General features: G+C 38.2%; 1 protein-coding gene across 2 annotated transcripts in view; it reads right to left on the bottom strand.

Annotated features, from left to right (window-relative positions):
- The window catches only part of FOLH1B (folate hydrolase 1B), a 62622-nt gene that overhangs the window by 18605 nt on the left and 17442 nt on the right, over window positions 1–26575 (bottom strand). For both annotated transcript variants that reach the window (XM_046017469.1, XM_046017468.1), the window contains exons 5-12: window positions 21016–21141; window positions 19986–20172; window positions 17411–17504; window positions 8173–8271; window positions 7798–7883; window positions 6167–6286; window positions 3916–3998; window positions 461–524 (exon numbers count right to left, since the gene is read on the bottom strand). In XM_046017469.1, coding sequence (XP_045873425.1) covers window positions 461–524; window positions 3916–3998; window positions 6167–6286; window positions 7798–7883; window positions 8173–8271; window positions 17411–17504; window positions 19986–20172; window positions 21016–21141 — 859 coding nt within the window. The remainder of the gene's footprint in view (window positions 1–460; window positions 525–3915; window positions 3999–6166; window positions 6287–7797; window positions 7884–8172; window positions 8272–17410; window positions 17505–19985; window positions 20173–21015; window positions 21142–26575) is intronic.

Raw genomic sequence — 26575 nt, 5'->3', positions numbered from 1 at the left:
TTCGTTGAATTGAAAAAAATTAAGAAAAAAATACGTGGACATCAGTATTCTTTTTCTAAAATCTATATGCATGATATGATAAAACTAGGATTATATTTACATTATACTTTTTTGTTACCCCACTCTAAAACCATAGGAATCTGTAGTTCTGTGATTTACTTATTCATTTCACTAGAAATCTTTAGTTCTATGATTTATTTATTCACTTAATAGGTAGTTACAATCCTTACCACAGACAAGGTAATCTGCCAGATGAAGCAAATCAGAGAAGGCTGCTTTCCCCAGTTAGCACTCTTGGGTTCACAGCTGCTGTGAGGCAAGTGCACAGTCAGACCAGCCAGCAAGCAGAGTCCCTAACCACATGTATTGGATTTGCCTTCCTTACTGGAGCATCATTTATGAACTAAGTGACCGCTGCTACCATGATCACATCTTTTCCTATGAGACCAACGTTATTCACCTTCTATGGAAGAATCAGCATTAACATAGGCCACAGCACGTTCCTGAAGGAGTCTAGAATTCTCCTATAATAAAAAAGAAAGAAAACCATAAACATATACCATGACCTCCCCCTAAAACAATATACATCTACTTGTGCTGTGTGCAGATTTGGGAAGTAACGTGACCACAAAATCGATACATAAGATTCTGAAAACTGAGTTTGTTTAGAAGAATTCCGATAAGGATCATTCTAAGAAATAACGAGCAAAACATTTTTAAAACTAAAATTTAAGATGAACTTGCCCATATCTTAATATGGTAAATAGAAAATGAGCTGATCCCTTAACCATGGTTTATCCTTTAAGAAATTCTCTTAGCGGGGCGCCTGGGTGGCTCAGTGCGTTAAAGCTTCTGCCTTCGGCTCAGATCATGATCTCAGGGTCCTGGGATCGAGCCCCACATCGGGCTCTCCGCTCCGCGGGGAGCCTGCTTCCTCCTCTCTCTCTGCCTGCCTCTCTGCCTAGTTGTGATTTCTCTCTGTCAAATAAATAAAATATTAAAAAAAAAAAAAAGAAATTCTCTTAGCAAACACGAATGACCTAAGAAAGAAACCCCTTAGTGGAAATCTTCTCACGAACATCTCTCTCTCAATCTCTCTCTCTTTCTCATTTTTTAAAGTAGGCTTCAAGACCAGTGTGGAGCCCAACTGGGCTTGAACTTCTAACTGTGAGATCCAGACCTGATCTGAGCTCACGAGTGGGATGCTTAACCAACTGACCCACTCAGGCAGGGCCCCCTCCATCCGAACATTTCTTTATTTAAGAAAAGAATCTCGCCTGATTCAACAATTTCAAATTTCAAATTTATGGGTTAAAAATATATGAAATTTCTGTTCTAGACTTCAGAAGCATGAAGTTCTCCTGTAGGATGGCACCGCCTACTGGTCAAAACTGATCATTGCACAATAATAAAATGCTGAGGAAAAGTGTTGCCGGCTTTTTTTTTTTTTAGCTATCAAGTGGATTTTGAATCTCCAAAACATGTGAGTTCCTAAGCATCCGGAGAGTAAGAAGAGAAGTGGAAAAATCCTGTAGCTCTAGGTGGTGAATCTGGAAGAGACAAACCTCGAAATATTTAGGATATTTCTTTTTTTTTTCCATTTTATTTATTTTTTTCAGCATAACAGTATTCATTGTTTTTGCACAACACCCAGTGCTCCATGCAAAACGTGCCCTCCCTATTACCCACCACCTGTTCCCCCAACCTCCCACCCCTGACCCTTCAAAACCCTCAGGTTGTTTTTCAGAGTCCATAGTCTCTTATGGTTCGCCTCCCCTCCCCAATGTCCATAGCCCCCTCCCCCTCTCCCAATGCTGAGGGGAGGTGGTATTTAGGATATTTCTGATGCCACCATAAATCTTTCCCGTCTTCAGGAGCATTACTACCCCTTGCCCCCACCCCAAACCCCACAAAGACAGTTGAAGTTTACGCGGCTTCTTCAATTCCTAAAATATATAATAGAAGCCAAGTAAGTTTTACAGCATGATTGGCAGTTAATGAGATAAGCATTAACTTTGCATATGTGTACAGCTAATGCTCCTATTCCATAAGGCCAACAATATATGCAAGTTTAAAATATATGCAATCTACATTTTAATTCCAGTACAGTTAGCATATATTGTTATTAGTTTCAGGTGTACTATATGGTGATTCAACAGTTCTATACACTACCCAGTGCTCATCATGGTTAAGTGTACTCTTAATCCCCGTCATCTATTTCACCCCCCCCACCTCCCTCTGATAACCATCTCTTCATTCTCTATAGTTAAGAGCCTATTTCTTGATTTGTCTCTTTCTCTACCCACCCCCCTTGGTTGTTTCTTGAATTCCATGTATGATATTCATCTTTCTCTGACTAACTTATTTTGCTTAGTATTACACTCATGGGAGACCTTCAATCTTTTTGAATTTGTTTAGGCTTATCTTGTGGCATAATATGTGATCTATACTGGAAAATGTTCCTTGTAGACTTGAGAGGAATGTGTATTCTGCTGTTTTAGAATGGAATGTTCTGAATATTCTGTTAGATCCATCTGGTCCAAAGTGTCATTCAAAGCCTCTATTTCCTTATTGATTTTGTTTGCATAAACTATCTGTTGATGTAAACAGGGTGTCAAAGTCCCCTACTATTATAATTAGTTCCTTTATGTTTGTTGTTAACTGCTCTATGTATTTGAGTGCTCCCCTGTTGGGTGCATAAACACAATTGTTACATCTTCTTGTTGGATTGTTTCTTTTATGATTATATAGTATCCTTATTTGCCTTTTGTTACAGTTTTTGTTTTCAAATCCACCTAGTCCAATGTAAGTATTGCTAGCCCAGATTTCCCTTCACATTTATTTGCATAAATGTTTCTCCATCCCTTCACTTTCAGTCTGCATGTGTATCCAAGTCTAAAATGAATCTCTTGTAGGCAGCATGTATATGGGTCTTGCTTTTTTATCCATTCTGTCTCAATGCCTTTTTTTTTTTAAAAGATTTTATTTATTTATTTGACAGAGAGATATCACAAGTAGGCAGAGAGAGAGAGGAAGGGAAGCAGGCTCTCCACTGAGCAGAGAGCCCGATGTGGGGCTCGATCCCAGGACCCTGAGATCATGACCTGAGCCGAAGGCAGCGGCTTAACCCACTGAGTCACCCAGGCGCCCCTGTCTCAATGCCTTTTGATTGAAATGTTTAGTCCATTTACATTCAAAGTAATTATTGATAGTGATGTACTTATTGCCATTTTGTTACTTGTTTTATGGTTGTTTCTATAGTTCTTCTCTGTTCCTTTCTTTCTTCCTTGGCTCTCTTTTCCCATGTTTGTTGGCTTTCTCTAGTGACATACTTGGATTCCCGTCTCTTTATTTTTTTTTGCACATCCATTACTGGTTTCTGATCTGTGGTTACCACTGGGTTTGTGTATAACATCTTCTGTGTAAAGGTAAAATTACTTCTAAAGGGGCCTATCAAATATTCTGCAGTGAGGCTTCCTGCCTTATTTTTGTCATGATTTAATTTAGAGTGAGTCATATAAGGAACATAAATGTGAAAAGTATACCTTACTGTACAGGCTCAAGGGGGGATTTAAATGTGGTTAGCTTTAGGAGCTAATTTGGAAAGGGCAATAGAAACGTGATATTTTATTTTGATGTTTGGTTTCTAGTGAATTTACTTATTTACTGTCACACTCCCAGATAGTGAAGAGTAATCATTTTGACTATTGACAGTAGTGGCTTGAAAAGTTCAAACAAAACAGTTCCGTAATGCAAAGAGACTGTTATTTTGAAACAAGGATGTTTTGTTTCCGATTTTGGAAAAAAGTGAATATGTTCTCATTGAATTTACTTGTTATTTTTACATCCTTGAGAATCAAGTCCTGACTGCTTTGCTATTATGAAAATTTATATTGTAGCAAATTATCAACTAACCTCTGCCCACTCAGTAGAACCAAGAAGACCAAATTCTTCTGCATCCCAGCTTGCAAACAAAATTGTTCTTCTAGGTCTCCATCCTAAAATATATGTGTAGACACATAAATGTTGGGAAAATGCATAATATATCCAAGACATTGTAAAACTCCACAGAAAAACAACACTATAAGTTCATTGGCTGTTTAGGAAAGGTGAACTCTGGTGAGAATTTTTACTTATATAATTTCCTTTCATGAGATTTTTAAAGCCGAATTGTCGATAAAAAAACACATTTGCGCTCAAAAGGGGGAAAATGTAGACACATCAAAAATTCTGTGAGGTCCTAATATTTTAATCGGTGTATAACGATTGGATATACACAGGCAGCCATCTGGCTCTGCAGCTGCCCGGAGAGAAAGAAGAAAGTGCTAGATGTGGTCTGTGTTCTGAAAGCAGAGGGAACGGAGAGAAAATTCCTTACAACTCTTCCACGTTCTGGCATAGTATAAACAATTGTTCACTGTCAGCTGGTTGTGTGATTTCACTCCATTCTCTGCCAGAATCCATCAACAGAAGCTCTGTTAGCAGTACCGATGTCTGTGGCTGCTGCAATAATTCAACATCACTCAACAAGGAAGTGATACGCCTGGGAGTTATGACCACTGACCTTGGAGTTAAAGAAAGATCTGATTTCAATTCTTGGTTCTTTGGCTTACGAGCAGGAGGACTGAGGGGGAAGTTATGCAAGCTTCCTCAGTTTCCCTTTCTTCATCTGTACCCCAGAAGTAGCAAGGTAAAGATGAAGATACTACTTGATTTGGGGGAAGACTGAATGGAGTCATGTTTACAAATACAGCACTTCATATGTGCTCCAAAACGTGTCATCATTTTGGTAAATAGCTCATTTGTGCTTATTAAGAAGATGGATCCCTAGAGCTGAGTCCAATGTTCTATTTTTGTCAAGTTTGTTCATGATATTATTCAAATTTCCTAGGAATTGTTATTCCTCATCATTGCATTCTTTGGGCACGCTATCTTTGTTATTGTGATGTTTTGTATTCACCATAGGGAGTCTTAATGCAAAATCATGGCTTTTTTTTGTACTACTGTTAAGCACTAGCTAATCTATGAGCTATGTAGATTCAAGCTTTCATAATACTGTGTTCTTTAAACACAAGATAGCTGTGTGGGAAAAAAAGAATAGAGCCCTTTATCATTTTGTTTTAAAGAGAAACATGGCTTTGCGTACTGGTAGCCAGAAATTTGACTTGAAACTCTGGTTCTCTGACTCTGCGATACACTAGCTACATCACACGCTAGTGATACAACTGGATTCTATAAACCTTAATTAGCTTATTGGTGAAACGAGAACAGAAATAACTAAACTTCTCCATGGTTGCTAGGAGTTCAAAATAGAGAACACACAAAAACACTGGTTCTCTGAGGAAATGAGCACCATGCAAACTGAACATATTTTTGCCATTGTTTTTATTGTTACTAAAAAACCCTGGATCACATTTCCAGCCCCAAATCCTTGTTTGCAGGGTCAGTATACAGAGTGGATTTTCTGCTCTCAAGGTGTAATTTATTTTCAAAAGCAGCCATTCAAATTCAAAGATAAGATTGAATTTGAATGGCTGTTGGTAATAATTTCTGAGAAGATTCTAAAATGATTGGAGCAATGGTGCTAGGAGAAGAAGGCTAAATCTTGGGAGAGCGAACAAAGGCTGGGGTTGTGGAAACGCAAACATCAAACTTCTGAGAAATTCTATTAGGCAGCAAGACCAGTACTTTTCTGAAAAAGCTTCCATCTCCTCACTTGGGACACCTGACCTGACGTGTGAGGCTAGAAGGGCCCAAGGAACTTCTACTCACAGTTCTCTGATCAGGACACTTTGGCCTATGACCTATTTTGGTTTGTCCTCTCGTGTGAAGAAACCTATTTCCACCTTCATTGCTGTCAGAAGCAACCCCTAACAGCAGAACTCCTTTATTTCAGATTATAATTTTATGAATACCAATAATGTAAATAACATTCTAGAAATAAGCAAAAATAAACAATATAATTAACTAACCCACATGAATAATATAGCCACTCATTATTGAAAGCTGTTCTAAGGACTTGACGCTACGAAGGTGGTACACTTGGCATCCATGCTCTCAGGTGACCCTTCACACAATCCTGTAAGAATGCGGTGATTTAACACACTTCCCAGAGGACTACACTGAGATTCAGAGAGGTTGATCTTTTTTACTTTGTTTATATTACCTTCTTTATTCAGTGTTCCAAAACTCCTCACAATTTCATGAACAACAGCTGCTCCGCTCTGAGGGTCAATGCCACCAAACACCCATGAATCACGGTGACCTCCAAGAATGACATATCTGTCTAGAAAGCATCATTGCAGAATTACTTGTCATTCCAGATCAACAACAGAGCAAACTGCAAATGACTCAAGAGCATCCAAACACAGAGCTTTCGTGACTCAAAGAAAGATACCAAGGTTCCTGAAGACTTGTATAAATACACTATTTTGTTCTGATTTTGATGCGTGAAGAAAATATGAATGTGATAAGCAAAGATATACTTCAACATATGATAGTAATCATAAGTACAGAAGTAATGTTATTCTAGAATTATAGAAATTATTCTATCCATGTCTTTTTATAATTCTGTTACTTCTCTCTTACCCACTTATCACTTTGCTTCCAGTATTTTCAGAGTAAGAGAACTCAGTGGCCACATAGTAGGTTCTCCATTTCCTACTCCTTCCAGTCAATTTTCAAGGTACAGCTCAGTGATTTTCCTCCTCTATGACTCTTTCCTAGCTTCCAAATGGGAGGGAAATTATCCCACGATCCAGCTGTCAGAGCAATCCTATCATATCTGACAAAGCAGTTACCACACTTCAATGTATGGCTCCTTGCCCATGGCTCCTTGTCCTCATTTTATCCCTCTATCCCTCATGCCTAATACAAAGCCAGCACAAAACAGGTACTCAGGAAGATTCAATGAATTGCCATTGTATACTATTTAGTACTGACCGTAAGCGTACCAATATTCTTTATCCCTGAAAGAAGCACTGGCTGCTTCTAAGAAAAATGTGATTTAACTCTAATGCCTGTTGGTAACAAATACATAACCTTAATTCCTAAGGAACTGAAACATAACGAAGTAAGGCTATTTATAAAACTTATTAATCTGTAATTTCATCTGAAATTCTGTGAAAATCATGTGTCTATATGTCTTATTAACTTCAGTGGAAAATAAAACTATATAAAGGATTCATTCCTTAATTTTCTTTCTTTTTTTGTGTTTCAGAGAGTAAGCACACATGAGTGGGGTTGGGCAGCAAAGAGAGAGAGAAAGACAAAGAATCTTAAGCTGAGCATGGAGCCTGATGCAGGGCTTGATCTCATGACCCTGACATCAGGACCCAAGCCAAAAATCAAGAGTTGGATGCTTAACCACTGAGCCACCTAGGCACCCCAAGTTTACCTGAATTTTCTAAGAGTGTTACCTTTTATACAGATGCGTGTAGCTATCATGAAGATATTTCCCCAAGCAATATACATGGTAAACAAATCCAGAAACCCTGAGAAAATACCTCAAAATGACCTCTCCCTGCCCTTCCTCCCTTGATCCTTTACTTGGAGCATGCACAGCTTAACAATAACTAACCTTGGGCATCTAGCCAACCTGGACCCACACTCCCTTTTCTTCACAACATGTATCACCATACAAAATTACCTCATATTTATGAATTCTATGCTTATGTAATTTCCGCGAGGGGTGAAGAATTGCTGTGCTCTGTTCATCTCACGTTCCCAGAGCTCCGAGGAGTCCCTGGCCTAGAAGAACTGCTCAATCAATATCTGCTGGCCAAATGATTAATTTACCTGGTTCTACAGCTCCTCTGAGAGTCCCAATCACATTGTATATTCTCGTCACTTTGTTGTTAGAATGGACGTGCATCTTGACTTTTCTAATGCAAAAATAAAGGACACATTCTGAAAATACTAGTTAACACTCTGTCACCCACAATTTTTTAACTCTTACATCATTTTAAAGATTTCCAAATGTACACATGCAGGAATTCCATTGTTCAGTTGTCTGATACTGATGTAAGTGCTCTCCCCTCCACAACTTGTGGGATTTCTTTTTCCTGCTGGTACCAGATATATTTTACTTTTTTAGTCATCCTCTGTAATTTTTTTTTTTGAAAAAAGATTTCCTCCCCCGAAAGAGAGTTACAATAGAAAGAGTCTCTTAACTGTGTAGAAAAGTTTCCAAGAAAGCCAGGTCCGACATTGTAGGGTACTTGGAGACTTCCTTTCCAGCTGCTATCTGGTGGCGGGGCCCCACCCATTTTCCTGTTGAATGCAAAAAGTGTTATTAGCTGAAGGAACACTTTGGAGCTACCAGTTAAAATGTCAGTGAGCTCGCTTTCTTGAGGGCCTGCTCCTAGGCTTCTATGAGTCAGGGAAATGCCATTTACCCCTTACTATGGCTCTTACAACGCAGGATCTACTGTCACTCCCTCTTCAAAGATGAGAGGCGTGAGGCTTAGCGAGACAGGAAACACGCGTAAAGTCATGCAGCTGGTGCGTGGTACAGCTGAGGGTCAAACCGCTGGTAAGAATCCAGACTCTGCGTTCCCAGTTTCTAACAGAAAGCTAGTTTACAGAAGTGCTTTCCAGAGCACACACCGGGGAAAGAGCTCTGACGACGTCAAGCTTGGGGATTTTCTATTTTGTTATTTTTCCCACTGATAAATATCATCTTTCATAAAGTCCTTTCACACACATCTATTAGGGAGTGAAGAAGAGCAAAGGAAAAGCTTTCACTTCAATCAACAGACCCTAAAAGCATCATTCTATTTTTTGTTTTGTTTTGCTTTAATTTAAAAAGGTAGAGAGGGCCCTTGGTGGCTCAGGTCATGATCCCAGGGTCCGGGGCTGGAGCCCCTCATCAGGTTCCCTACTCAGAGGGGAGCTTGCTTCTACCTCTGCCTGCTGCTCCCCCTGCTTGTGTGTGCACACACTCTCTCTCTCTGTCAAATAATAATAATTTAAAAAAAAGAAAACTTAAAAAAAAGTAAAAAGTAGAAAGACTCAGGCAGACCAGCCTGTACATGGCACTAGCCCTGGTTACTTCTCAGAGGTTGACTGAGAAAGCTAATGTGATAAAGTTTATGGAACGAAGGGGTTCTTGTGGATTTACTTCAACATAACTGCTTTTACTCTTTTAAGACCACTGATTCACTCATTCTTGATTTCGACACGGAAACCAAATGTGCCCTTGCTGCACTGTAGCAAACAGAAGAATGTGGTCCAAGGTAAAATTAAGAGCATGAGAAATATTAATCTATCTTTTATGACTTTATCTGTCCTCATAGACCCCCCCGCCCCCAAGCACCCTTGGCTTTGCAGTGGAGCAAGGTGTCCAGCTCCCTCCTTTTTCTGGGCCTACACACACCTGCTCTTCCCTGCCTGCCTCTTTGAGGAAATGTGAACAATTCAACTTGACCTAGAAGCTACTGCACACATAATACTAAAACAACCAATTGGATTATCTTCTCATAGAAAACTAATTATAAGTAATATTCTATTTTAAAATGCTCTATTAGAGAGGAAATGCTTACTTTTTTCCCCCAGGAGTTTGGCTAACAAACATAATTTCAAGTAGTACACTATATAATTTGTTATCTATTTATAATAAAATTTCACATAAAGACCATCAAGTAACATGAAGAGGCATTTTACATTGGTAAAAAGCATAATCAGTCAAAACAGCAGAGTATTAAATATGCAAAAATGTTGTAAAACATACGTGAAGAAATATATACCTATGCTGGATTATACATAGTATTTCTATAATGATATATTGTAAGTTAACAATACTAATTGTGTCAGGGGTGTAAATGGGTAAGATGGAAACCTTTTACTGTATACCCTTTGAATTTTAAACTGTGTGAATGTTATTTCCTTCTTGAAATAAAAACAAGATAAACAAAAGAATGTAAATTCATCAGGAAGAATAACAGTAAATTTGTGTATTATAATACAAGGAAGGAAATGAATAGTCCATATTCCCACAAAATAATAAAATATAAAGCTACAATTATAGTGTCCCACAAGACAAGGAAACAGAGCACTGGAACAGAATTTAATAGTTGTATGTAAGACTCTGACGTATCCATGTAGGAAATATAATACATCTATGGAGAATAGGAGTTTTAGTCAATAAATGTTACTGATATAATTAAGAATATATTCTGCTTTAGGTACTTACTTTGCTCTATAAATAAAACATAAATTCCAAGAATATAAAAAAGTTGAATATTAAACTTTCAAACCACAAAAATTTCAGAAAATGTAAGTAAATGTTGAAATGTCTCTGAAAAGATTTGATTGGATAGGCGATGCTCAACAAATATGTATGAAGAGCATTGCATTTAAAATCTATACCCTGTAGCAAATTAATTTTTATTTGTCTGTTTGGCAAAGATTTATTGTCTACAATGTTCAAGACAGTGTGATCTACTCACTAAGGAACACAGATATATACTCGACATGGTGGTTTTACCAAAGAGTGTAATCAGAAGTTAATCAGATATAAAGCCAACTATAATATAAAACAAAGCAAGACAAATGATAAAGTTGTAAAGAATATAGACAAAAGAAAACTTAATTTAGCTTGTGGGATCATGAACAACTTTCTAGTGGTTTTACTTATTTGAATTTTAAAGGATTAATTAAGATCTGGGCATGGGAAGATGATGTGAAGAATGTTCCAGGTACAAAGTATGGTACAAAGAGGTACAGAAGCAGAAAAGCATAGGGGAAGTGTATGGCATGGTGACTGTTTTGCCTGCAGTATAAGATGACTAGGGGAACCATGACAGAAGCCTAAAAAGGAGTAAAACTTTGTTTCTGGGAAAATGGAAATGTGCTTTACCCTTTTCTTCCTGATAAGTACAGCTAAATTCTCTGGACCGTACAGCTAAATTCTCTGCACCGTAACTGTATAGAAAACAAACGTTAGGTTCTGAAGGGTGAAGAGAAGAAAACATACTAGCTTGGGACATCAGAGTACAAGAAAAGACACAGTGATGAGTTCCTTGAGTTTCCTTTTTGGTTTATCTGCCCCAGACTTGGAGCTGAAGAAGCTGGCAAGGCAGAAATGTCCCATGACACTTTAGGAACATGCTATCTGACAACAGCTGAATACACATTCCTCTCAAGTGCATATGGAACATATTACCAGGACAGACTATAGATTAGGCTGTGAAATGAGTCTAAATAAATTTAAATGATGGAGATCAGGCAAGCCACTTATTAATTATATGATATTTATTAATCCAACTACAAAAGAAATAATTTAGCAATTAATAATAGATGGGAATTTGGGAAAAATGCAAATCTTTGGAAATCAAACAGCTGACTCCTAAATACCCAATGGCTGGAAGAAAAAAAATCACAAGAGTAATTAGAAAATACTTGGTGATGAATGGAAATAAAAACACAGCATATCAAAACTTACAGGATGCAGCTAAAGCAGTGATTAGAGAGAAATGTATAGCCATTAACATTTATATTCAAGAAGTAGAAAGACATCAATCAATAAACTAGTCTTCCACCGTAGAAAACTGGACAATAAGGAGCAAACTAAGCTAGTATCAATCATAAGAAAGGAAATAATAACAATTGTAACAAAAATAATTAGAGAATGGAGGAAAAAAATAGAGAAAACCCAGGACACCAAAAGTTGATTCTTTGACAAGATCAACAAAATTGACAAGTTATAATTCATGGAAACCAATGAGAATGAAGACACTTTGGTCCAAAACCTATGGGATACAGCAAAGGCGGTTCTAAGGGGGAAATACATAGCCATCCAAGCCTCCCTCAAAAACATTGAAAAATCCAGAATACACCAGCTGTCTCTACACCTTAAAGAACTGGAGAATCAACAACAAATCAAACCAACTCCACACATAAGAAGGGAAATAATCAAGATTAGAGCAGAGATCAATGAGGCAGAAACCAGAGATACAGTAGAACGTATAAATGAAACTAGAAGCTGGTTTTTTGAAAGAATCAATAAGATCGATAAACCATTGGCCACACTAATCCAAAAGAAAAGAGAGAAAGCCCAAATTAATAAAATTATGAATGAAAAGGGAGAGATCACAACAAGCACCAAGGAAGTAGAAACAATCATCAGAAATTATTACCAACAGTTATATGCCAATAAGCTAAGAAACCTAGATGAAATGGATGCATTCCTGGAAAACTACAAACTCCCAAAATTGAACCAGGAAGAAATTGACAACCTGAATAGACCGATATCTAGTAACGAGATTGAAGCAGTGATCAAAAACCTCCCAAAAAACAAGAGCCCAGGACCTGACGGATTCCCTGGGGAATTCTACCAAACTTTCAAAGAAGAAATAACACCAATTCTCCTGAAGCTGTTCCAAAAAATTGAAGCAGAAGGAAAACTTCCAGACTCTTTTTATGAAGCCAGCATTACCCTGATCCCCAAACCAGGCAAAGACCCTACCAAAAAGGAGAATTTCAGACCAATATCACTAATGAATATGGATGCAAAGATTCTCAACAAGATCCTAGCAAATAGGATCCAGCAGCACATTAAAAAGATTATCCACCATGACCAGATGGGATTCATCCCTGGGTTGCAAGGTTGGTTCAACATTCGCAAATCAATCAATGTGATAGAACAAATCAATAAGAGAAGAGAGAAGAACCACATGGTCCTCTCAATTGATGCAGAAAAAGTATTTGACAAAATTCAGCATCCGTTCCTGATGAAAACACTTCAAAGTATAGGGATAGAGGGAACATTCCTGAACTTCATAAAATCTATCTATGAAAGACCCACAGCAAATATCATCCTCAATGGGAAAAAGCTTGCAGCCTTCCCATTGAGATCGGGAACACGACAAGGATGCCCACTCTCACCACTCTTGTTCAACATAGTATTAGAAGTTCTAGCAACGGCAATCAGACAACAAAGAGGAATAAAAGGTATCCAAATTGGCAAGGAAGAAGTCAAACTCTCTCTCTTCACAGATGACATGATTCTTTATATGGAAAACCCCAAAGACTCCACCTCCAAACTACTAGAACTCATACAGCAATTCAGTAATGTGGCAGGATACAAAGTCAATGTACAGAAATCAGTGGCTTTCTTATACACTAACAATGAAAATACAGAAAAGGAAATTAGAGAATCAATTCCATTTACTATAGCACCAAGAACCATAAGATATCTGGGAATAAACCTAACCAAAGAGGTAAAGGACCTGTACTCGAGGAACTACAGAACACTCATGAAAGAAACTGAAGAAGACACAAAAAGATGGATGACTGTTCCATGCTCTTGGATTGGAAGAATAAACATTGTTAAAATGTCTATACTGCCTAGAGCAATCTATACTTTTAATGCCATTCCGATCAAAATTCCACCGGTATTTTTCAAAGAGCTAGAGTAAATAATCCTAAAATTTGTATGGAATCAGAAGAGACCCCGAATTGCTAAGGAAATGTTGAAAAACAAAAACAAAATTGGCAGCATCACGTTACCCGATTTCAAGCTTTACTACAAAGCTGTGATCACCAAGACAGCGTGGTACTGGCATAAAAACAGACACATAGACCAGTGGAACAGAGTGGAGAGCCCAGATATGGACCCTCAACTCTATGGTGAAATAATCTTCGACAAAACAGGAAAAAATATTCAATGGAAAAAAGACAGTCTCTTCAATAAATGGTGCTGGGAAAACTGGACAACGATATGTAGAAGAATGAAACTCGACCATTCTCTTACACCGTACACAAAGATAAACTCGAAATGGATAAAAGACCTCAACGTGAGACAGGAATCTATCAGAATCCTAGAGGAGAACATAGGCAGTAACCTCTTCGATATCAGCCACAGCAACTTCTTTCAAGATATGTCTCCAAAGGCCAAGGAAACAAAAGCAAAAATGAACTTTTAGGACTTCATCAAGATCAAAAGCTTCTGCACAGCAAAGGAAACAGTCAACAAAACAAAAAGGCAACCCACGGAATGGGAGAAGATATTTGCAAATGACAGTACAGACAAAAGGTTGATATCCAGGATCTATAAAGAACTCCTCAAACTCAACACACACAAAACAGATAATCATATCAAAAAAGGGGCAGAAGATATGAACAGACACATCTCCAACAAAGACATACAAATTGCTATGAGACACATGAAAAAATGTTCATCATCACTAGCCATCAGGGAGATTCAAATTAAAACCACATTGAGATAACCACCTGACACCAGTTAGAATGGCCAAAATTAGCAAGACAGGAAACAACGTGTGTTGGAGAGGATGTGGAGAAAGGGGAACCCTCTTATACTGTTGGTGGGAATGTAAGTTAGTGCAGCCACTTTGGAGAACAGTGTGGAGACTCCTGAAGAAATTAAGAATAGAGCTTCCCTATGACCCTGCAATTGCTCTGCTGGGTATTTACCCCAAAGATACAGATGTAGTAAAAAGAAGGGCCATCTGTACCCCAATGTTTATTGCAGCAATGGCTACAGTCGCCAAACTGTGGAAAGAACCAAGATGCCCTTCAATGGATGAATGGATAAGGAAGATGTGGTACATATACACAATGGAGTATTATGCCTCCATCAGAAAGGATGAATACCCAACTTTTGTAGCAACATGGACGGGACTGGAAGAGATTATGCTGAGCGAAATAAGTCAAGCAGAGAGAGTCAAGTATCATATGGTCTCACTTATTTGTGGAGCATAATAAATAACATGGAGGACGTGGGGAGATGGAGAGGAGAGGGAGTTGAGGGAAACTGGAAGGGGAGATGGACCATGAGAGACTATGGGCTCTGAAAAACAACCAGAGGGTTTTGAAGGGGCGGGGGGTGGGAGGTTGAGGAACCAGGTGGTGGGTAATAGGGAGGGCACGTACTGCATGGAGCACTGGGTGTGATGCCAAAACAATGAACACTGTTATGCTGTAAATAAACAAATAAAAAAATTTAAAAAAATTGACAAGTTATAGCATGACAGATATTATTATTATTGCAGTCATTATTGCAGGTGTTGCTATCACAATCCTAGTTACTCAGGAAGGCAAATGAAGGCCATGTAATCACATTCCCTTCAGTATAGATGGGAATCCCTCCCACCCAAGGAAATGTGGTTTTGCTTTACTTTAACTCACATCTCATCATCTTTTATTGAAATGCTCAGCATTCTTGGGCCTTTATATGATTTTGTATCTCTCTTCATCTTCTCACAGATTTATTGAGAAATTCTCATTTTATGATGTATCCAACTTGCAAAACATCTTTTGCAATTAATACATCATGTTAAATGGCTGTTTGTGGACATCTGAGAATTAACTGTCAGGGAAACAAGCATACTCATCACCTAAGTGTGCTGAGGGAGAAAATTTACACAGTGAAATTCATAAACAAATTATATATTTTTTGAAAAAATGTATAAGACTAAATTCCAACTTTGTAGAATGTTTCATTATGTCTTAGAAAGTATGGAAGAAGAAATAGGAGAGGGGCCCCACTGGCTCAGTCGGTGGAGTATGCGATTCTTGATCTTGGGGTTGTGAGTTTGAGCCCCACGTTGGCTGTAGGGATTACTTAAAAATAAAATCTTTAAAAAAATAAAGAAAAGAAATAGGAGCTGTCTTCCTGCTTTTAATATATAAAGATCATCTCCTATTTCCAAGTAGACTGTGCTTCCAAAGTTCATTTTTAATTAGGGTGTTTTCAAAGCAAAATGCACTTTTCCATGGTAGTGATTTTATTAATGGTGATTGCATTTACAAGATGGCTTAAAGAAGTTACCTTAAGCACATCAGAGACAAATCTGCATTTGTGATCTTTTTTCTGATCAAGTAATTTTAGCCCATATTTAGGACATAGCTGACAATTAATCAGAGCAGTCAAATGGTAGATATAATTAAGTACACCTCAAATCAATTCTATACGTTCTTTCCTTCTTTCCTTCCGTGAATTCTTTTTCTAATTACAAAGATAATTGGGGTTTTTAAAAAACTTTTACATAGTTGAGACTATTCTCTCTACATATCTCTGCATATCTATATATTCAACTCTAGATATCTAGATAGCTAGATAAATCTGCCATTTCCACTTAGTAGTGTAGCATATTCATGTTTTCATATCATTAGATATTCTTGTAGAAGATATATTTTAACAGCTCCATGTACTATCATAAGCAGTGATGTATCTGACTACTTATCGATTATTAAAGATATCTGTTATTCATAGTTTTCCACTATTATAAGTAATGTTATAATCACTTTCATCTTTTAAATATCAAAGATATTTAGACTTTATAAATATGTTTAGATAAACACACAGCCATGGTGCCCTCAGAAGTTGTGCCTGGATCCTGAATTCTAATCCATGTGGCAAAGCTGAGTCCAAAAGCAAAAAAGACCAAGGTGCTATTCCTTAATCTGCCCTTAAATGGGACAGGTCCCTCCACTACTCCGAATGCCAGGCTTCTCAACTATAAAAGGAGGTCATAAAAAGTCTCCTTATGGAGACTGGAATGAAATGATTAAGAATGCCTTAAACTCAAATAAGAAAAGGTACTACCTGGCCAGATGCTTCTCTCACTCCTACTTACAGAGAAGTCATGCTCTCTGCTTCCTAAAGGAGAATGGACAAGAAGGTACGTGCAGTTGGAAAAAAGCAGGGCAGGACTGGGGAAAGGGTTCCAATGTCAGGAAAGCAAAGGGGGAAGAATAGAGAGGAAAATAAAATGGAATTGTCTCCCAGGGTGTTATCACAGGTCACCCAAATTGTGGAAAATATGAGGATGAGATGAGTAGGAGATTTCTTAGGAGAAAATCTTGTGAGAGAAATAGTGGGGGGAGGTGGGACAAGGCTGAAAAGCCAACGGACTGCAATGCAGGTCTCATGTGGGGTAAAGGAGAAAGAGAAGGAAGGAAAGGGTGGAGGGTGGTGGGTGGTGGTGTCAAGTTAGGCAAGCCTGCCTGCCATAGAATCCTGAGACAAAGTCTCCCATGAGAGAGTCTCCCACATGCCTCCCAGCAGTGGGCCTGTTTTTAGTTGTCCCTGCTGCAACCAGTCACTGACTGGGAACACCTGAGGGAAGTGCGGCCTTGACCCAAACAGGGTGATAGATTTCAAAGCGCAGTAGCTAACACCACTGATCAATCATGCTCCTACAGTTGGAGTTCTGGAAGTCTCATTTTTATGACTGTCACACACTGGATACCACTCCGAACTGTAAATTCCAGGCTAGAACCACTATTCTTTAACAGGGTGACAAAATCGTAGGTTCTACCATCTCAGAGAATTTCAGAATTTCTGAATATGGAAGAAATATTCAGATGTTGAATACTGTTGATAGTTGAAGACTGCCAATAAAGAGAAATATCCCAACAGCCACCGGTTTGCTGCTAACACACTTACTCCAGGAGCTTCTGTGCATCATCGTACCCAACTGGATGGACAGGAATACTTGGAAGACCAACAGCCTCTGTGATTTCACGTCTATAAGCGTATTCTGAAAAAAGTGGAACACCTCTTAGTAAAAATTCAGCCCCTTTCTTTTCTCTTTTTTCAAAGTCTTTTTTTTTAATATTTTATTTATTTATTTGACAGAGAGAGAGATTACAAGTAGGCAGAGAGGGGTATATGTCTGTGATTTAACAGTCTTGCATTCAACACAACAGCATTCACCACAACACATTCCTTCCCCAATGTCCATCACCCAGCCACCCCATCCCCCCACACCCCTCTCCTTCAGCAACCCACAGTTTGTTTCCTGAGATTGTCTCTTATGGTTTGTTTCCCTCTCTGGTTTCATCTTCTTTCATTTTTCTCTCCCTTCCCCTATGATCCTCTGCTTTGTTTCTTAAATTCCACATATCAGTAAGATCATATGATAATTATCTTTCTCTGACTGACTTATTTCATTCAGCATAATACCCTCTAGTTCCATCCACGTCTTTGCAAATGGCAGGATTTCATTTTTGATGGCCGTATAATATTTCATTATATATACACCACATCTTCTTCATCCGTTCATCTGTCAATGGACATCTAGGTTCTGTCCATAGATTGGCTATGGCGGACATTGCTGCTGTAAACATTGGGGTGCAGGTGCCCCTTTGCATCACTACATTTGTATGTTTGGGATAAATACCCAGTAGTGCAATTGCTGGGTGTAGGGTAGCTCTATTTTCAACTTTTTGAGGAACCTCCATATTGTTTTCCAGAGTGGCTGCACCATTTTTCAGTCCCACCAACAGTGTAGGAGGGTTCCCCTTTCTCCGCATCCTCACCAACACCTGTCGTTTCCCGACTGGTTAATTTTAGCCATTCTGACTGGTGTGAGGTGGCATCTTACTGTGGCTTTGATTTGTATTTCCCTGATTTGGTGACCTATTTTATCCAAGATATACACCTTAGCTAGTTTTAAACCACACAAACTCAGGGGTGCCTGGGTGGCTCAGTGGGTTAAGTGTCTTTCAGCTCCAGTCATAATCCCAGGGTCCTGGGATCAAGCCCCACTTGGGGTTCCCTGCTCAGTGGGGAGCCTGCTTCTCCTTCTGTTCCTGCTCAAGCTCTCTCTAGCTCTCTATTTCTCATAAATAAATAAAATCTTAAAACACACACACACACACACACACAAACTCAGTGATCACAGATATTTGTAAACCTTATCAAATAGCTGAGTATATTCAAAATAAAATGGCTCCCTTTGTTCATGATGGATAGTTTTACAGGGAAGCACTTCAGCCCTACACAAGCATGTGTATCCGGAGCCAGGCTGCCGGAAGCACTCACTTCGCGGTGTGATGATCTGGGCAGCTGCCCTCTTATCTCCATTTCCTTCTGTCAAGCACAGGCAGTAATACTATGAAGCTAATAGGTCTGTTAATACGTGTAAGAGCTGTCATTCAGGAAACACTCCTAGAAAGTTATCACTGTGGTATTTATATAACAGATGCAATAAGCATTTTCTGGACTCTATACTTCATTATTTTTTAAATTTTTTAGAAAGATTTTATTTATTTATTGAGAAACAGAGTATGGGCAGGGAGAGGGGCTGCAAGAGAGGGAGACAGAGAATCCTCAAGTAGACTCTGGGCTGAGTGTGGAGCCCGACGTGGGACTCAATGTCACAATCACAAAATCATAATCCGGGCCGAAATCAAGAGTCAGAGCTTAACTGACTGAGCCACCCAGGTGCGCCAGGATTCTATATTTTAAATGTGTCACTTTGGAGGTTTATAGAACTTCTTTTCTGCTGTCCCTTATCCACAACTAGGAAATCCAAAAACTTAAAAACCATAAATTTGGAGGGATTACTTAGCATCAAACCCTGATCTGAAAACAAAAAAACCTGATCTGATGCAAACTCATTTGACAGTAAAATCTAGTTTGAGCAGACATGTGGTTATTCATATTATTTATCCTTTATTACCTACCTCTGCTTATGGTTATCCATACATTGTTGCAAAATATTTATATGCCTGCTTCCTGTATTCTATCCCTGCCTCCTGAGTGTCAGGCAGTATAGGGGATATGCCTCATAGTACTTTTAAATATCTGAAAATACCTGAGTTCTAAAACCCATCAGGCCCAAAGTTTCCAAATAAGAGATAAGGGAAGGGCGCCTGGGTGGCTCAGTCATTAAGTGTTTGCCTTCAGCTCAGGTCATGATCACAGGGTCCTGGGATAGAGTCCCGCATCAGGCATCAGGCTCCCTTCTTGGCAGGAAGCCTGTTTCTCCATCTTTCACTCCCCCTGCTGTGTTCCCTCTCTCACTATCTTTTTCTCTGTCGAGTAAATAAATAAAATCTTAAAAAAAAATAAATTAAAAAACAGTAATAGGTAAGGGACATAAGTCAATAATCTCCAGTTACTTCTTAGATGTAAACAAAACTTAAAAAGTCATACTTCATCTGGAAACTCTTTAATAAAATCACTTAAAAATTTTTTTTTAGTCTCCTGTGATGATTAAGGTCTCATCACTCACCATTTGCTGGGTAACCAGGTGTGAGAGGGTCCCCTGCACCATTAAGATTTAAGATATTTCCACGCTGGACACCACGTCCGGGCAGATTCCAACCATCTGGATAGGACTTCACCCCAGGAGCAAAGTAATCAGCAGGATCTGAATACAGAATGACTCCTTTGGCCCCTGCCAGCTGGGCATTTTTAACCTGAAAACACAATGTCTCTCTTATTTCAGGTTGGTTGTTCCAGATTTGATACTATTTTTTTGAAATTACAGTTAAATGAATAGCTAAACTTTATTTTCAATTTTTACCGTTAGACCTACAACAAAGGACATCTCACAGAGGACTGGCTTTTGCTTTTTCCTACTTCAGGTTCTAAAATTGAGTTTCTAAGAAAAAAAATAAAATAATAAAATAAAAATGGGTTTCTAAGGATGGATCATCCCTCAGAGCTGTAGCTTTAGGAAATGTCCATAATAGTGTTAGCAAGTACTTGCTATTTTTTTTTCACTAGTCTAGAAGCACAAGAAGAAAGCTGACTCGACAGGCCAGATTTCTATAACTTATGAGCAGAAGGGAATATTTTTGAAATCTAATTTATCGCACAAAAGAGGAAAAAAATGAACAGATCAAATGATAGTAATTTTTAAAAACTGCTATGTAGAATTTGGCTTCTCTGATTACCTATAATAAAAATTCCCATTAAAATTGAATTTAGTAAGTTTTTTCAAAGATAATATTAAAAACATATATACCGATGGCAACAACAAATACAGTGAATGCGTCTATGTAGACCACAGACATAATGGGCAGGTTTGGAAAAATCTGCTTTGTTCTCCTTGAACTTCTACACTGGTTCAAACTCCAATGACCTAATTTAAAACTCCTGTTTATAAGCTAGTAAAATGTGTCCTCCCCATAATGTGGCTGTATTAGAGAATATGAAAGGATCATGATCCTCAGAAAGTTTTAAGGATATGTTTCTATACAGGTAAGATACAATATATTTTTTTATATTGGGGGTAAAGAAAAAAAAATGATTTTTACCTTATTTCCTCTGAAAATTTTCCCATATCTGGCAATCACAATCTTCCCAGAGCAACTGATTTTCAGGTCCCTCTCTAGTTTAAAGAAGTCTTCAGTCTGTGCATAGTTAACATACACGAGATCACCCTGTTGAGATCAGGAGTGATTTAGTACAAGTACGATTTAATCTGAGGAGGTTTCTCTACATGAGGACTGTTTCACATCTTTGAATGAGGGAAGAGGCAAGAGCAGGCAGGAGAAAAGGAGAAAAGCATGAGCCTCACGTAAGAGAGTCAAAGGAGAAATGGATTTGAATTAAGACAAGTGGCTGAGTTAGAGATGTATGAATTTAACAGTAAGCTTGGTCTATACGTCTTCTCTAGAGTGGCTATAACGCTATAGAAGTGTTCCCTCCAAAATGTACATGAATATGCCGTTGCCACATGCAGTCTGGAGGGGTCTGGGCACACTAGGTCAAGAAACCCTTGAGGAGGGGCACCTGGGTGGCTCAATGGGTTAAAGCCTCTGCCTTTGGCTCAGGTCATGATCTCAGGTCCTGGGATCGAGCCCCACATTGGGCTCTCTGTTCAGCGGGGAGCCTGCTTCCTCCTCTGTCTCTGTCTGCCTCTCTATCTACTTGTGATCTCTCTCTGTCAAATAAAGAAATAAAATTTTTTTAAGAAAGAACAAAACCCTTGAGGGCTGCTTCATTCTTAAAGTACATTCACAACTAGTAGCCTAATGGGTCTCCACTACCACCCATAAGGAAGAAAACTGCTTTAGGAGTATGGTTTTATATCATTAGTGTGACCTCATGCAAGTCTTAATAACATCTCTGAATCTCAGTATTCTTATTTGCAAAATGACCTGTTAGATGAGACCAGGATTCTTCATTTTTTTCTCACCTACTCCCTACATTAATTTTTAAAAACAACAATACCCCCTCATATATTTACTTGACATCTAAAATTGTTTATCACACCTTTAAGTAGCTACAACAAATGCAATCGCCAGTATACTATAATTATTAATATTTTGAGAAGCAATTTTACATCAATTTTTATACGTATCCAAAGGAATATACACACTATACTGATTTTCTATTCAACATCATCCATTTGAAAAGGAAGATACTTTTCAGTCAGAATTTTATCACCTCTTTTCTCCTCCAACTTGTGTCTTATCCCCCTTTCCCCAAAGAATTTTACTTTAAGGTAAAATATATTTGTCCTGGACACTGGGATGTGCTGCCCAGATTCCCCTTTGTGAGGACCATCTGGCTCCAGCCACAAGAAAGGTTCTCTGCAAACAGCCTTCAGTTCTCAGGTCTCTTCAGGAATGCCTCAGCTACAGACAACAGCCCTGCTCAAAGTCATGCCCTTTCTTGGGGTGACACAGTCTATGACTGGTCAGTGGGAAATATAAAGCATTGGACATTTTAGTCCAACCCAGGACATTTCTGAAGCACTCTTTTGACTCCAGAAACGCCCTCAGGCCAGCCTACGCTGTCCCTGATCTGCCTCTGAAGTTCACGGCTCCCTCTGCTCAAACCAGCTTCTCTTCCCTCCCTTGGCACAATTATTGATCCCAAGAGAATACCTCTTAATTAACATCTTGGATGCTACATTTCTTTTCAGTTCTGTGACCTAGAATCTAGGAATGCCTGGAAGTCTTTTCTTGATCACTACCAAACTTCCCTTGATTAAGAACATGTGTGTGTGTGTGTGTGCACACTGAATTTTTAAAAATGTCTTGTAACAGGATGTGTGCACTAAGAAAATTCTTTAGGAGTAAGCTAATTATTAGCAGTATCAGATTGAGTCCAACAACATTACAAATTTGTGTAAATGATACTCAACCATAAAATTTTACTTGAAATATATTTCTTAATGCTATTAGATATTAAAACATCAGGTCACTGGATGAAAAAAATTGTTGCTAGAATGAGACAGGACTCCACATTAGTTCTATTCACATTTCTTGTTTTTAGGCTTAATTTCTGAGAAACCTTAAGATGGGAGTGAAAGAAGTTCTATTGCAGAATTCTCACTAAGTTATTTAAACTTCTTCCAAGTTACAATGCCCAAATCACACACTGATCTGTTATCCAAGTTAATTCTAATGATGTCAGCTAGACGCTCAACTAGGCTCATCTAATTTTGTTCAAATGCAAACCATTTGACTTGCCAAATCTCTTGTTACCAGCTATGAGAATCTTTCACTATTGTCTCTTTGGTCAGAACCTCAGAAATTTTTATGACTCAGATATGTTTCATATTGTTTTAGGATGGGTGACAGATGTCTTTCATTTGTAAAAATAAGTTAAAAGTGAGTATAAATAAGAAAGTGGAAACAAAGTACCAGCAGGACCTGACCATTGGCTAGTTCTCAATCCAATGTCATTGTACCCTGAGAAATCAGTGGTGGACACCGTTCTCTTTAAAATGATCTGTCTGCCTTTGGAAAGTCTTCACACATCCTACTTTAAAGTCACTGGACAATTTCTCATATCTCATATCCTTTTTTTTTATGTTATTTTTTTCCATTTTATTTATTTTTTCAGCGTAACAGTATTCATTCTTTTTGCACAACACCCAGTGCTCCATGCAAAACGTGCCCTCCCCATTACCCACCACCTGTTCCCCCAACCTCCCACCCCTGACCCTTCAAAACCTTATTTTTATCGTTTCTCTCTTCAGCTACATTTCTCCTAGAATGTGCACAACAAATGTACAAGAGATACTAACAAAAAATTGTTTCCAAGCTAATTCTAGGATTCACTTGACAAACACATTGAAAATATATCATTACGATTCCAGCAATGTTCTACGAACTAGAGATACAGCATGTCCCTGTCCTTGGAGGAACTTACATTCAAGTGAAATGCAGAAAGATAAGATAATAATAAAAATAATAACTAACAGGTAAATTACATAGTATATTAAAAAGTGGTAAGTGCTGTAGAAAATTATTTCAAAGTTTAATTAGAATCTAGTACTTGGGTGCAGGCAATTTTAAAATAAAAGAGGAAAGTCTACTGAAAAGGTGACATTTGAATCTTTGCTTCAGTAAAGGGGTTACTTTTAGTTCTTATATTTCTTCCTCAGACAATGCAATATTAATGCACTATTAATGGCCATACTGTATGCCTCATTTATAATTGTTAGCCCTCTCCTGGAGCTCACTCTTAGTCTGTGAATATACAGTAATTAACCAACTTAATTTCAGTGAATTTTATCTTAGTGTCAGTGTCCTACTTGAAATTTATCCCTATTTAATGTCACCAACTTTGGGGAGACACCTTCCTTAAATGTCTGTAAGTGGCAGCTGTCTTTTGATAAATCTGCAATCCTCACAAAACAAATGAGGGATCGGAGGAGACATTAGTTTAAAAACGACAGTCCACTTTGGAAAATGAAAACAAGCGTGATAGATATGTCCTCTGGGCAGTTCACAAATGCAAGCTGTCACCGTAGGTTAGAAAAAGGCTTTGTTTTCAGACAATGACCTTCTTGTAAAGTTTACACTGTACCATTGTTCTATGACTGGGAATAAATACAATCTTGCACTGTTAGCCTAGAATTTTCCATTTCTTGCAAGCTTCCATCTTCCTGCTCTTATTAATTGAAATAGTACCGGAAGGCAAGGCCTTTGGCTCCCAACACATGGTTCTTAAGCCCTCAGAATCCATGTCACCTGGGGCCTTGTTGGAAATGAACAAGGAAGACCTACCCAAACTCAAGGGCGTGGGAATTAGAACGTGTTTTACAAGCCTTCCAGTCTATCATGGTAAGTGTTGACATTTGAGAACTGCTAGATTATATTACATTTTTATTTTAGTTTTAGTTTTTAAAAATATTTTATTTATCTATTTGTCAGAGAGAGAGAACGATCAAGAATGTGCGCAAGCCAGGAGAGCAGCAGGCCGAGGGAGAGGGCAGCAGGCCTCGCTGAGCAAGAAGCCCAATGCAGGACCCTGGGACCCTGAAGGCAGACGCTCACCTGACTGAGCCACCCAGGCACCCTACAGTGAAACATTTTAAGCACAGACATATATAACTTTAAAAAGAATTAGCATTGCACTGGCTAAGTATAGATGATCCAGTAAAGCCCATTAGCCACAAAACTCATCTACCATTTGAACACAAACAAGAAACACAGAATCACAGTCTCTTCCTATTAATCTAGAAAAGTTTAGGTCTACTTGAAAGAAATGAGTTAATAATCTCTATGACTCTTACGAATAAAATAATTCTGTCGAAGTCCAAAAATTACTTGCGATTTCAACTGATTATACATTAAACCCACAAACAAATGTGGGGATAATTTTCTCATTATAGCCTTCTGTCTTCTCATCTAGAAACATAATTTTTAATACATAATATTTTTACTGCTCAATAAATTTTACAGTGCTCTTTACTTCACACTCATTGAAGACTTTCAAAGTGTATTTAATATTTTATGGCTCTTTTAAATTAAGTTTTTTTGTTATATTTCTTGTTACTATACACTGCTTGTCCATGTGCATTTAACTCTAATCTGATAATATTAATGTTATTTTTAAATAATGATATATTAGCATTTTTTGTATATTCTGATTATACAGATATATCACTGTAAATAATGAATAAAGAAGACCCAAAGTATAAAAACATAAGGAGAACAATTTGGCAATAATAAAATTAAAGATATCTTTTCAATAAAGGGCAACTTGGGATGCCTGATTGGCTCAGTCAGGTAAGCGTCTGCCTTTGGCTCAGGTCATGATCCCACAGTCCTGGGTCTGGACTCTCTGCTCAGCAGAAAGTCTGCCTCTCCCTCACCCTCTGCCTGCCCCCTGTTTGTGCTCTCTCTCAGTATCTCACAAATTTAAAAAAAAAAAAATCCTTAAAAAAATAAGGGCACTTGGGTGGCTCAGTCATTAAGCATCTGCCGTCAGCTCAGATCATGATCCCAGGGTCCTGGGGTCCAGCCCAGCATCAGGCTTCCTGTTCAGGGGGAAGGCTGTTTCTCCCTCTCCCATTCCCTCTGCTGTGTTCCCTCTCTTGCTGTCTCTCTCTATCAGTTAAATAAATAAAATCTTAAAAAACAGAAAAATAAAAATAAATGGATGGAAAATTAGAAAAAAGGTGTTTGTAATATTTAAACCAATATGGAATAAATAATGAAAATATTTAAGAAACCCTTAATTTAATAAGAAAAAGGCTGGAAATTCAACAGGAAGAAGAGAAGGCTTTACTTAGTCATTGCACAGAATAAAACCAGAACAGCTAATAAATATATATGTTTACAGATGAGTAACCTTACTCGTAATCAGAGAAATATCAAAAGTCATAAAGTCATATAATTTCAAGTGTTGATGAAGATATATGAGGAAATACGAATACTCATTTAGTGTTAGTGGAAGCAATCAACTGCTACAGTCTGGACACTGTGAAATTAAATATTCCTACAAAACAGCAATCCCACAATGGGTTTACTGCAAACAGAGAAACCCTTGCAAGGCCAGACGGGGACACATATGAGGATATTCCCGGCAACGCTCTGCTGACGAGGCTTTCGGAGTAAAGCAGCGCTGTCC

The sequence above is a fragment of the Meles meles genome, chromosome 8 (genome assembly GCF_922984935.1).
Source record: "Meles meles chromosome 8, mMelMel3.1 paternal haplotype, whole genome shotgun sequence".
NCBI classification, from domain to species: Eukaryota; Metazoa; Chordata; class Mammalia; order Carnivora; family Mustelidae; genus Meles; species Meles meles.
Note: the sequence above shows the minus strand (reverse complement) of the source record. Positions and strands in the feature narration are given on the sequence as shown.